Here is a 13,986-nt window from a genome sequence, read left to right on the forward strand (position 1 = left end):
ATTAAATGACTCATGTTTTTAGACTCAAATGTACTAAATGTTTGTAGTAAAAAATCTAAGATTGAGAGTGAAGAACAATAAAACTTGATGATCAAGGGAGTAAAGAATAATAAAACTTGATTGATGAGTATAATAAATTCAACAACGTCAATTGTTTCTTTTGTGTTTTTTTCATAAAATCAATATCACACTAACGAATCGAATACCAAAACAATCCATTGAATAAAAAATTATTGAAAAGAAAAATATAAATTCAAAGTTTTGATTACCTTTAAGTACAATCTTCAAGACCATGTGATGATAGTTGGTTTAAAAATTCAATAGAAATGAGGAGATTGGGAAGTTGAAAGAAAAAAAGATTGCAAGGGGACTTGAATTTTATAATTTTATATGCATTTGGATTGATGGATTATGAGTTGGACAGATGGATTGGCAGTAAATTTGAAATGAGGAGATTGGCAGTAACTTTATAACTACCATGTGATGATAGTTAGTTTAAAAATTCAATAGAAATGAGGAGATTGGGAAGTTGAAAGAAAAAAAGATTGCAAGGGGACTTGAGTTTTATAACTTTATATGCATTTGGACTGATGGATTATGAGTTGGACAGATGGATTGGCAGTAAATTTGAAAAACAAGAAAAATTTAGTGACTAAAAAAGACATCTCTATGTTTTGAACTCAACACTCCAAAGAAAAAGAAAGCCAAACATTTCCATTGCACCAATAAATGAATTATAATATCTCTTCCTTTTTTTTCGTATTTATATATTATTTATAGGATATAAAAAAAATTTTGGAAGTCCCTTCAAAGTGGGGCCTAGACGGGCGCCTACTTGGGCTACCTCTGGGCCGGCCCAGCTATCTCTCATCTCTCACGCCTCTTCTTTCTCGTGAAACCATAACCATCAGCGCCTCCAAACTTTGACGATTTGAACACCAAAGCACAATCAAAAGATTCCTTTCGTCCCAAAAAAAAAATGAATATAGCAGTTGTTTTCTGAAAATCTGTGAACAGACGCGATTCCATGAACTCCGGTTGGAGCCGAGATTTTCCCGTCAATTTCAGACCGTTTCCACCCATCTTATGAACTCCAAACAGGTAAAAACATGTTCGACCCTTCTCTAGCTTCATTTTGGTATATCGTAAAATTTGGTGAAGAATTGAAGAAGATACAACGATTTGAAAAATTACCCAGAAATACGGTGAAATTCTGCAGAATCCGGTGTACTAGCTAATCACTGCCAAGAAAGTCATTGCATGCAATTTGCAGCCAGAAGTCCAAGTCCAAGTCGTATAAAAAGACACTGTTAGCTCCCTTGTCCTCTCAAAACATTGTTTATATAATATGCATATACGGCATCCATTATATGGTTCATTTCACAATAGTTTTTAGCAGTCTTAATCCTAATGCGCATTTTGCAATAGTTTTTAGCAGTGTAGCCTAAAAATTGGTGCATTTGGGTGTATTATATGGTCTAACCCCCCATATGCCTCCTTGAAATTTCTAAGAAAAAAGGGCATCTCTTTTGTCAATCATATTTGACATGCATCTTTATTACAATATCACTCTAACCCTACTTTCTCTACCTGCAATATTTCTACATGAAGATCGATCTGGTCCGTTCTATAGTTCTACTTTCCCTGTTGAATATGATCAACTGCTAGTAGCCTAGCTGATAGCAAGTCGTGGACTCGTCGTTTGAATTAATCACCTCACCTCCTAGCCATATATAGAAACTAAATTTGTTTCATCACTAATTAATTTCCTTGACGTATATACTACTCAGTGATATAATAAATTATGCACGTTTGTGGTCTTGAAATTATATGATCATAATGATTATAAGGCCTAATTTGATAATTAGTCCCCGTGGTGATAGGGTAGTTGGAAGATAGTTCATGTGGTAAAAAAAACTAGAACTTAAGCCCTTGTGGTGAAGTCTATTAGGATTTATGCCCAAGGGCTTAAATCCTAGTTCTTTTTTTTTTTTTTAATACCACATGGGCTATCATCCAACTACCCTATCATCATAGGGAATATTAATCCAATTAAGCCTAATTATAATGAGATAATGAATATACGAAAATACTTGGCTCCTTACCTAAGTTGTTCTCACTCACAGTTGTAGACAAATTATTGTTTGACACGTGCAAAAAAATATATATTTTTATAATTTAATAAATAACTTTTATACATGTGTCAAACTGTAATTTACTATTAACTAGCCTTTCTACATGCACATACGTGCGTGCAAAAGACCTTCTATTTATCACGGGTGCTGGACGCTCTTAAATTTTTTAAGAGAAAATTTGATATGAGTCCAATTTTGTGAGCCTTTGTGAGGTATAGTCCAATTTTGCTTAATTATTGACTTAGGTCCAATGGCTCATTGTACACATCAGCTTATTTTTGTTCTTTTGCCAAATTTATCCCTAAATTGACTAATTAAGTAATTAATATATTATTAATTTTTTTATATTTATGATGATTTTTAATCCTTATTCATAGGATTATCTTATGCTTAATGATCGGATTAAGTATAGGAATTTAATTCTCTTTAAAACGTTTCCTATTCTTCCTTCTCTTTCTCCCTCACGAATCACGATGTCTCCTTCTCATGCCTCATGATATCTTCTTTTTTTCCCTCCTCCCTGCTCCCAAGCGTAGATGATCAAAGATGTCCAACTCAAATTTCTATTGTTGGTTTGATTTGTAGAATTTAGCCAATCTTGTATATGCTTTAATTCTTTTTTTTTTTTTTTCATGTTTCTCTGTTCTTTTTTTTTTTTTTCTATTCTATACCTCTTCGTGTTTTACTCCCTCAGCATCATCTTTTTATTCATCATTTTCTATGGATCTTCTTGGTATATATATCACATCTTTTTTTCTAATCAACCTATGTGTGTTTTATACTACATGTGTCATGGATAAATTGTATTATCTACCTATCACACATTATTGATAATTTGTCTCAAGTTAATTGTGTTTTTCTACCTGTATCATAGGTTATCTTGTTCTATCTACCTTATACCATGGATTAATAGTGCACACACACATTAGTTCTTGATATTCTAATTCAAATTAAAAATATTTATCTACCTATACCATAGGTTTTTGTTCATTGCTTATATTACAGATTTTTGTTCATAGTCTACCTATATCACAGGTTTTTGTTCATAGTCTACCTATATCGCAGGTTTTTGTTCATAGGTTTTTTCATATGTTTTATATATATCATTCATTTCAACTTAAGTCGTGGGTTTATAGTCATACACATGAACTTACTTTTAAATTTTTTTTCCTTAAATTGTGGCTAGACTGAGGAATTTGAAGATTCAAATTTTGAAATTCATATTTGAGTAAATAATGCATAAATTAGGAAATTTAAATATATATTTATTTTTACTATAAAGGGCAAAACGGGAATAAGATGAGATCAACTAGACCTAAACTGGGAAGAATATCTAACTAGACTCAATCCAAACGTAGCTGATTTTTTTGGACCTGGATCTAAATGCCCCTATATTATAAACCTTTGTTTTTGTTGACTGAAGGATCTTGACTTGTGTTTAGCTATTTCAGTATCATCCTTCGGCAACACAAATACGACGACTGCAGGGCCATAATGGTGGATACCGCCATGACAGCTGCCTCCTCTTCATCCTACTCCAAGTCAAAACTTTGGAAGTACGATGTGTTCTTGAGCTTCAGCGGCGAAGACACGCGCAATGGCTTCACGAGCCACCTCCACGCGACATTGAAAGACAGAGGATACGAGGTCTTTATTGATGAGGACGATCTAAAAAGAGGGGAAGAAATAAAAGAGGAACTGTTTCGGGCAATCAAAGCGTCGAGAATCTCTGTCATTGTCTTCTCAAAGACGTATGCGGATTCGAGTTGGTGTCTTGACGAGCTGGTGAACATCATGGAGTGCAGAGACAAACTGGGGCGACATGTTTTGCCAATATTCTATCACGTTGATCCTTCGCACGTCAGGAAGCAGGACGGTGATTTAGCCGAAGCATTTCAGAAGCACGAAAAGGCCATCCGTGAAGAAAAAGATGACAAGAAACGTGAAGCTAAACAAGAAAGGGTAAAGCAATGGAGAGAGGCTCTCACAAAAGCTGCAAATTTGTCTGGCCACCCTCTTAAAATCATTAACTATAGGTCAACATTCAGCTGATTTTCAAGATTTAAGTTGTATTACTCTAATTAACATGCTTAATATAGCTTAATCTCTATGACAAAAAAAATATAACTGAAATCTCTCACGTTGAACCTTCATATGTCAGGAAGAGGCGGAGGGAGGCTCTTACAGAAGCTGCAAATTTGTCTGACAACCAAACAACTAACAACGGGTAATCATTCACATGCTTTTGAAGATTTGGAACATTTTAGTATATCACTTTAATCTCTCATATAATTAACATGCTTAATTAACATTTTACAAACTCAACATTAATTCACAGGCTTAATGAATACACCTTAGCCCCTCATATAAAACCTAAACCGTAATTGGAGCGATGAATGATTTTCTTTCTTTCATTCAAGTTCGTCACAAAATCACATACTAGCTAGTTGCTTGTTAGTTTATATATACGAAGGAAAGAAAGAAAATTGTTTATGCACTGATATCTCCTACCAAGCCTTCGTTGAGCCCCACTAATGCTTACAAATTGAATTTTTAGGCGTGAAGCAGAGTTCATTAGAAAAATTGTTGACGAGAATATTTGTGAATGGCTCACCAGCACAAACAAATTACATGTGGCCAAGCACCCTGTTGGAATCGATTCTCGCATTCAAGATATTATCACTTATGTTTCAAGTGGTGGATCAAATGATGTTCTCATGGTTGGAATTTGGGGGATGGGTGGATTGGGTAAAACAACAGCTGCCAAAGCCATTTATAACCAAATTCATCCTAAGTTTGAATTCAAAAGTTTCCTTGCCGACGTTCGCGATGCTACAAGTCAACATGATCTGGTTGATTTGCAAAAAAAACTTATTTCTGACATCTTGAAAAAGAAGCCTGAAATAAGCTGTGTTGATGAAGGTATCGGTCTAATAAAAGAACGATTTCGACATAGAAAGATACTTGTCATTGTGGACAACATAGATAAAGAGGAACAACTGGATGCAATAGTTGGAAATCATGATTGGTTTGGTCCAGGAAGTAGAATTATCATAACAACACGAGATAGACGTGTACTACTAAATGTGGACAAAGCATGTGAGGCTAAGAAAATGAATGAAGAAGAAGCTCTTGAGCTATTCAGTTGGCATGCCTTTAAAAATAGTTGTCCTAATCAAGGATATCTTGAACTCTCAGAAAAAGTTGTTTATTACTGTGGAGGTTTGCCACTAGCACTTGAATTTTTAGGATCTCTTTTGATTAAAAGAACGTTGGCAGAGTGGGAAAGTCAATTGGGGAAATTGGAAAGATATCCACTTAGAAACATTGTAAATCGACTCAGAATAAGCTTTGAAGGGCTAGATTCTTCACAAAAGGCTATATTCCTTGACATATCTTGTTTCTTTATTGGAAAGGACAAGGACTATGTCACAAAAGTATTAGATGGATGTGGATTTTTTGCACCAATAGGAATCGCTGTCCTCTTTGAACGATGTCTTGTAAATGTTGAAGGCAACAAGTTGAATGTGCATGATTTGCTTCGAGAAATGGCCAAAGTAATCATTTCTGAAAAATCTCTCGGTCAACCTGGAAAATGGAGTAGATTATGGAACCGTCGAGAAGTCGCCGATGTCTTGAGAAATAAATCGGTAAGTACATTCCTAATAAAATTTTGCATTAGTGCATCGTACTTGAAAACATATATATAACCCACGTATGTGTAAATATGTTCACCTTAGGTGATTTTGCCTAATGAATAATAGTACATGAAAACATGTGCAAATAATCCATTTCTTACACACGAATATAACCTTTTGTTAACAGGGAACTGAAGAAGTTGAAGGAATTGCTCTAAATTTCCCTCTTCCTTATCCTCGAATCTTTAACAGGCCTAGTTTCAGTACAAAAGCATTTGCCAATATGAAGAAACTGAGACTCCTCCAGCTCAGCCACGTAGAGCTGAATGGAGAATACAAACATCTTTCCAAAGAGTTAATATGGTTGTGTTGGAAAGGATGCCCTTTGAAGTCCATACCAGATGACTTTTTTAATCAACCAAGACTAGTTGTTTTAGAGATGCGGTATAGCAATCTGGTACAGGTTTGGAAGGGTTCCAAGGTACAATCAATTACATGGTGATGTTCTGTTTTTATTTGTTTCTAGATTTCCTTCTTTTTTTATAACATTTTTTTTAGATATTAATTTCAATTTTCCTTTGGCTTTGTGCAACAGCGGCTTCAAAAGTTGAAAATTATTGATCTCACTTATTCCCCTTACTTAAAAAAATCACCAGACTTTTCACAAGTCCCAAATCTTGAAGAGTTGATATTGGTAGGCTGTAAGAGATTGTCCGAGATTCACCCATCCATTGGTCATCTTAAAAGACTTTCTTTGGTGAACCTTAGCGGATGTTACGAGCTCATTTCTCTTCCAAGGGATTTCTATAAGTCAAAATCTGTTGAGACTCTTCTTCTTAATTGGTGTACAAGTTTCAGAGAAGTGCATGAGGATTTAGGGGAGATGATATCATTGAGAATACTTGAAGCAAAGCATACAGCCATAAGACAATTACCACCTTCCATAGTAGGATTGAAGAATCTCACTCGTTTAAATCTCTCATGGTGCAATTTAGATGATGATGCAATCCCTAATGATCTTGGGAGTCTAATTTCTTTACAAGTTTTGGATCTTTCAGAGAATAATTTTCATTCCCTACCCAACCTCAGCGGTTTTTCAAAGCTTGAAACTCTGCGGTTAGACAAATGCTTTAACCTTCATAAAATCCCTGACTTACCAGCAAATTTGAAATTTATGTATGCCTATGATTGCCCTGCATTGGAAACAATGCCCAGTTTTTCGGATATGTCAAATATGAGAGAACTGGTTTTAATTTGTTCACCCAAACTCATTGAGGTTCCAGGCTTGGACAAGTCATTAAACTCCATGACACAGATTGATATGCGAATGTGCACCAATCTCACAGCTGATTTTAGAAAGAACATCCTACAGGTATCCTCTCTCTCTCATTGCCTTCCTATCATGCGCATGCACACACAAACGCACAAGTATGTGTGTGTGTGTGTGTGTGCGCGCGCGCGCGTGTGTGTGTGTATGTGTGTGCGTGTGTGTGTCTATATATATATGACACTTGCATTGTATATATAGGGATGGACTTCCTGCGGATTTGGTGGCATTTTCCTCCATGGGAATTATGTTCCTGATTGGTTTGAGTTTGTCAACGATGGCAATAAAGTCAACCTTGTTATTCCCCCCAATGATGGTCGTAAATTTGAAGGGTTGACTCTGTTCTGCTTGTACAGCTCAGGGAAGAGAATTGATCGTCCTCTTCCTCTTGCTATTACTGTTATAAATAATACTCAGCGTACTAAGTTGCAAGCCAACATAAGCAGAGAAGATTGGGTGAAGCAGCTAAAAGATGAACAAAATTATCTTTGGCAGGGGCAATTATCGAACAATAAGCTCAAATTGCAAGGCGGGGATAAAGTCGAAGTTGGTATAATTTTTGCAGAATCTAAATATTCCAGGTCATTGAAGAAAACAGGGGTTAAACTAGTATGGGACAAGTCTATGAAGGAAAATATGCATGATTTGGATCGTGCTAGTTATGTTTTTGACCCACATCCAGCTCGTTTCTATGGTGAAGCACAATCAAGGTGGTGATGCATCATCATCATCACGCTCATCATCACATATCTGAGTCAAACACCCCTTTTGTTTTTCTCTTTCCCAATTTGATGACGAAGGCAAGTACATATTTCATACTTCTTTCATATTCGTATGATTTTTTCGATAAGTAGCTGTTTTGAATTTTGAAGATATATTGAATCTAGAAACATTTCAACATTACAACAATCAATACAAGACATTCATCCCTATATTTGACAAATACTACTCAGAATTCGCACAAATACTTGCCATGCTTCCACCACATATTCCAGGAATTTACTTTTAAGGTTAGAAAATCAAGGATAGCCAGGTAATAGTTTCTAATACCTTTTTATTAAATTTGACTTGCCCTAACATGTTAGCAGACTACTGACCGTACGTTTTAGTAGAAGAACTGCTACCCTTTCTAGTACCTTTGCAGTCGATGAACTATTTGCGCAATCAGAAAATAGTCTTCTGTCGGATTCTCCAAAACTATCGACGGAAGTTGTTTGTAAGATCGTAAAGTTGTTCCTGTTAAGATTAAAAAGCTCATCAACGACGGTTTTGCTCAATAGAATATCTCGGAAATCTTCTCCACTTCCCTTTCACTATGACTGATGTGTTCATAAGCTACTTCTACAGTTTTACTGTTTTAGTTTCTACTAGCGAAGGTGCCCGTGCGATGCTGCAAGTTTTAAAACCATATAAAATATGCCAAAAGTTTTAAGTATATATACAATATGCTATATTTACACACATGCAATTCATGTCTTCTTCACCATTAATCGAACAAACTAACAAAATGAAAACCAAAAATTCAAAAACTACACTACTACTACAACTGCCACCTGGTCTGAAAACGGTCAACTTCGACTGTTCCCACTTTATGAGTGCTTATTACATCCCTTACCTGAAAACCCATAGCAAACCCCACCCCAGCCCACGTTCGGTTTCTTTGGCCCTTACAAAACGCATTTGCTACATGTTGTGTCCTTCTTTAAACACTATCCAGTTAAATAAAATAAAAAATAAAAAAAATAAAAATTTCATGAGATTTTGTGAAATTTCGTGAGAAAGTTGAGGAATTAGAGGGAATTGTAAAGATTTCGCAATGTATTTTAAGCATTCATAAATCTCACCTCTCCCCATGAGATTTCTAGGAAATTGAATCAAAATTTTATATTAAATTCCTACAAATCAATTATACTCCATAAAAATCTATGAATTTATAAATCCATTAAAATCTCTCAAATTCTCAATTGAATACACCCTACAACTCTCCCTTCTCAATTTCTGACGGCAAGCTTTTGCCCTGATCTAGAGCACGAATCTGTTCGTCCTCTTAATACCAAAACACCACCAATCAAATAATCAATTTCGTGACAAACAGTTTGGACCTAAAATTTCCAAATTCATTGTAAATGTAGTGGGCGAGTTTAATCTACACCAGAAAATACCTTAGTTCCAAGAACGACGTCGTCTGCGGTTGCCGGGATATGAGAATACTCCTCAGCTGCTACCTCACCACGGCCGTCTCCGAGCCCAAGTTCCAAAAGCCGCCAACTACTCGAATTCCTCTTAAAATCCTCCACACGGAATGTAGTAACGTCTATTGACCACGCTATCTGATTAAAAAAAAAAAACGCAAACGAAAGACCACATTTTTCTTTCTCTTCATCTATTTTCTCAGCAACCAAACACAAAACACGAGAAACTAACGAGGACTACAAAGAGGTGCGATTGACCTGCAGGAATTTGGGGCCGAGGAGGTGAGAGGACTTTCGGAGCGTAATGCGGGTCGGACAAGGACTTGGCGGTAAAAGGGCAAATGTACGGTGCAATCTCATATAGGTCATGAAACGGCGCCGTAGGAGTATTTGTTCCACTTTTGCGAGTGAGGGCCAATAGCCCAAAATTAAGGCCTACAAGGGCAGGCCCATGTGTAGCATGAAAGATCTTTCGCGTTTGGAAATCTTTTTGAGAAAATTTGTTTGAACTGAGCTTTCTTATTTCTATACCTAAATAGAAAAATTTATCTACCAAACTTCTAAATTTGCCCTTAAATAAATGAAAAGGAAATAATTAATTTTGTAACCCTAAACACAAAAACAAACAGCAACAATATAATCCGGTAAACACAACCCTCCACTCTTTTTTTCTATTCTTTCTATTACATGATGACGAAAGTAGCTTCTTTTTCTTCATCTGATTGGTTTTTTCACATAATAATGCTAAGGTGATCATATTTTTGTACCATCTGATATAATAACTGATACATACAACTAATGTCTAATCAAATAGATTCATTAACTGATGCGGCATGTATCCCACATAAGATCGTATATTTAAATGGTACAAAAATATAATCTCCTTCACATTTTTCATTTTCGCAAACACATTTTGGGTGGTGTTGTTTTATTGTGCTCTGGCGAAAAGTGAACAAGTACAATTTCATTTTTTATTCTTGTTAAATATATGTTTTTTCTCTAACGGTTAAAAAACTCTATTCTTTTTAATTTGGTTTAACGTTCAGCAAGATGGGTTGGAGGGAAAATGCACATAAACCTTGTGCGGCTCTGAGGTTTGGGAGGGTTCCATGGTACGATCAATTACACATGATGATGTTCTGCTTCTATTTGTTTTTTTTATTTCCTTTTTTATTATGAGATCTTCATTTTGAATATTAGTTTCAATTTCCTTTTTCATTATGGCTTCTAGAAAGCAAAAGCGACAAACATAAGTGGTTTCTAAAGTGCTTTTAGAAATGTGCTTATCCGTTTTATAAGTGCTTTTTCATTAGAACCCAGTTTTATATATAATATAGCACACAGACTTTGGTGGCTTGTTGGTATAGTAATGTTCACTAACTAATGATGGCTAACATAAGTTAAGGGTTCATTTGGTAACGTCTTACGAACAATTTTGAAAAATAAAAACAAAAAAAATAGAACTTTACATTTTTTTTTATTAAAATCTCAAAATGACAAAAGCTACATGACTTTGACTCTGCGTTAGTTTGTATGTACGTGAAGATTATCATACTAAAATAGATTGTCTCTGCAATTTCGTGCGTCTTTCCGTCCCCGGTCGTTTCTCAAGTTTAAGACGTGAAGATTATCTGATAAACTAAAAAAGACGTGAAGATTATATTATTATAGACATGAGGCTTGGGTATTTATTTCAGTATGGTCGCTTACCACACACACATAACAAATGCAAATATTGTCAAGATTCGTAAAGACTGATCAATGACCCACTATTAACTACATTGATACTTTCTTTCAACTTGAATTTTACCGTATGTACAAAATATCATGTAACAACCTATTCCTAATTTTACGTTTTTATTAATTTTAAAAGCGTGAATTTACGAAAATGCCCTAGAGGCAAGGACTTTGACTTCTGTTAACCACCGTCTAGAGGAACGTAGGACTTATTCTTTTAGCATAATCTCGTAGTACTCGTCACTACGAACGCATAGGCGAAAGTCGTTTGCGAGTCCGGATTATAATGGTATAATTACGGACGTTTGAATTTGGTTACTAAAAGTTTGGTTTTAATTAAATTAAATTCCTACCTTGTGGGATGAATCAGCCTTCCGCAAGGAATAAAGGACCAATCAAATTAAAGGGACAATGAACCAAATTAGACCATCTCTAACTCTTGGGCTAAAAGCTAAATTTAGCTTTTAGCCCATAAACAACTTTTCTGCTCCCACCATTCTGCCCTAAAATTTTAGCTCAGGATTATTAAAGAATGAACTTAGGCTAATTTTTTTCTTAAATTAAACTTAAAAAATAAATAAATATGTAGACTATCATAAATTAATTTTACGAACATTTTAATCTTAAAAAATTTTAATTCCGATAAATATTGAAAAATCATAAACTTAATACAACTAATAATTCATAAACCACATTATTAATAAACTACATAAACTTAATACAAACAACAATTAATAAACTTAATTAATAAAGCACATAATTCATACACTATATAAACTTAATAATCATATCCACCATCTTTACTTGGTGATGGACTTCGTGGTTGAATTGGGATATAGGGTTCAAAGGATTCATCATCTTCCTTTTGCTTACCACGTAAGAACTTCTTCCTCTTTGGAGTGTATTTGCTAAGGTCTTCCATCATCAAATTAATTTCAAACCTATCTTGCTCCCTATCTGAGATTCCATTTGCAAACGCATTCGGGCCGTTTCTTCTTGGCGAGCGCTATGAGTTTCGTTCAATTTTGCAATTCCAATAGCAAAATGTGCACTCATCGGATCTTGAGACTTCCCTTTTCTCTTTGCTTTCTTTTGCTTATCTTTTCCCGGGGGCCTTGCAAAAGAAAGAGATGGGGTCATTTCATCGACACCTTCATCTCCGGCATTTGTCTGTGCGGCTTCACGTTGAAATAATCTTCCCCATTGTTGGTCCGCATTGGTTCCCCACCTCGGACAATCCTTGAGGACATCCCAAGCAGGTCGCAACTTAAAAACTTGATTTTTTGGTGTTACTCTTGTCTTGTAAATTTCCATTACTTTGTCACCCTATGCAAAAAAATACATAAAAATAATTAGTTGCAAACTAATATTATGTACATGACAAATAAAATATCAAGAACAAAACTCACAATTTCTATGGCGCTCCTTCCACTAGGCATGCCAACCACGACTCTCTCCAAGCTTTCCTTTCATAAAATGCATGCTTTGTTGATAGTCTTCCACCTATCATAAACACCACCTTCATCCCGCCCGCGGTCGTTGCAGTTTTCTTGAAACAATCATAAAGCAACATCTTCCTCACAGGTCCAATTACGACTTCTAATATGCTCTCTTGCCATGTTGAACAACTTGCAAATGGAAAGAAATGGTAGAAAGATAAGTTGGAAGAATTGTAGGAGAAAATTGAGTTTTGTGTGGATGTTTGAACAAATACATATGTATTTGTAGAGTTTTTGGGTGAATTTTGAGTTAAATATATATTTTTTATTATTTTAAACGTTGGATTTAAATTTGGGCCGTTAAATTTGATTATATTCGATCTCAGTCGTTAGATTCAATGTATTTTAAAATAACATATTTTTTAAAAATGACATTTGAATATGGACCGTTAGATCAACCAACGGTCCTTAAATGATGGTTGTCGGATAGGAAAAAGAGGCGTTAGGCTCACGGGAAGTGGCCGACAAGGCCCTGACAGTGGGCCCCCACTCTGTCAGGAGCAGATTCGAAGCAAGCCCGTGGGCGGGCCGAGAGTGGCCCAATTTCAAGCGAGTCGACGCTGATTGGGGGGAGGGGGGAATTTGGCCCAGCTTTAGCATTTGGCTTTTAGCCTAATGTTTTAGCTTGGGTTGGGTGGTGTTTGGGGGGAATTTTGGCAAATAGCTCATGGTTGGAGTAGGTCTTAGAAGAGAGGGAGAGGGCAGCAGCCAATCAGGAAAAAGAAGGATTTCTCCCTTCCATTCCTGTCAGCCTTTCAACCCATACAACCCAATTCGACCTCCCATTTTCCAAGGCCGATTCCGGCTAACTCCGGTAGAGTTTTTCGACGCCACCACCACCATCTTAAAGCTCTCATTCCCCTCTACAAAACCCACCCAAGAACCACCTTTATTAACCATGGTATGTGGCAGTTTGAGGCCACAAAAGTCGACGAAAATCAATAATGCTCCAGCCACTCTTTTCAAATTTTCAGCGAATCGACAAAGTGATGGTCGATGCCACCACTTGGGCTTTATAGCCCATCATCCCAGGAGAAAATCCCAACCAACCTTGACCTCGTTGGACCACCATAGATGACGAATCGACGCCGAGAAGCTTTAGGCACCCTCCGGCTTTGTGGGCAAAATTGACCATCTTCCGTCCACTTTTGAACTTCGTGGTAGGTATGAAAGTTTTTCCCTCTCTTTGAGATCTTCATTTATGTGAACTTTGAGAATTTTTAGAAATAATGGAATTTTTTGGTGAACCGTGGTGGCGGCGAGTGGGCCGAGACCCCACCTGACCATCTTAGGCTAATTTTGAAGCCTCGATTCCATATTTGACATCTGTTTAGTGAAATTATGATGTTTTAATGTAGTATCGTAGTTGCCCACCTAGTTGGCTGTCACGGGATCCTTGCATGAATTGACATTCGGAAACTTTAGGATGTTGTTCTAGAGGCATAATGTGGATCTTTG

General features: G+C 36.1%; 2 protein-coding genes across 7 annotated transcripts; one reads left to right on the forward strand and one right to left on the reverse strand.

Moving 5' to 3' along the window:
- Positions 1-830: 830 nt before the first annotated feature.
- LOC103960670 (disease resistance protein RUN1-like) lies at positions 831-8,045 on the forward strand. Of its 4 annotated transcripts, none has more exons than XM_048567162.1 (8): positions 831-1,101; positions 1,199-1,309; positions 3,587-4,171; positions 4,297-4,362; positions 4,693-5,785; positions 5,961-6,254; positions 6,369-7,145; positions 7,302-8,045. In XM_048567162.1, the coding sequence occupies exons 3-8, from the start codon at positions 3,630-3,632 to the stop codon at positions 7,815-7,817; spliced, it is 3,288 nt and encodes a 1,095-aa protein (XP_048423119.1). In that variant the 5' UTR covers positions 831-1,101; positions 1,199-1,309; positions 3,587-3,629; the 3' UTR covers positions 7,818-8,045. The 4 variants fall into 4 exon arrangements, with proteins under 4 accessions (XP_048423119.1, XP_048423118.1, XP_048423117.1 ...); XM_048567161.1 differs by having other exon boundaries at positions 1,220-1,309; positions 3,578-4,171; XM_048567160.1 differs by having other exon boundaries at positions 1,220-1,309.
- Positions 7,956-9,909, reverse strand: LOC103960671. 3 transcript variants are annotated; one of them, XM_009373149.3, is made up of 3 exons: positions 9,551-9,687; positions 9,263-9,430; positions 7,956-8,336 (listed from the first exon to the last, which is right to left on the reverse strand). In XM_009373149.3, the coding sequence occupies exons 1-3, from the start codon at positions 9,659-9,661 to the stop codon at positions 8,298-8,300; spliced, it is 318 nt and encodes a 105-aa protein (XP_009371424.2). In that variant the 5' UTR covers positions 9,662-9,687; the 3' UTR covers positions 7,956-8,297. The 3 variants fall into 3 exon arrangements, with proteins under 3 accessions (XP_009371424.2, XP_048423139.1, XP_009371426.1); XM_048567182.1 differs by lacking the exon at positions 7,956-8,336 and adding an exon at positions 8,343-8,490 and having other exon boundaries at positions 9,551-9,909; XM_009373151.3 differs by lacking the exon at positions 7,956-8,336 and adding an exon at positions 8,951-9,146 and having other exon boundaries at positions 9,551-9,866.
- Between the last annotated feature and the right edge of the window lie 4,077 nt (positions 9,910-13,986).

Source organism: the organism of the source record quoted next, unplaced genomic scaffold (genome assembly GCF_019419815.1).
Source record: "Pyrus x bretschneideri cultivar Hongxiangsu unplaced genomic scaffold, Pyrus_bretschneideri_v1 Contig44, whole genome shotgun sequence".
Lineage (NCBI taxonomy): Eukaryota > Viridiplantae > Streptophyta > Magnoliopsida > Rosales > Rosaceae > Pyrus > Pyrus x bretschneideri.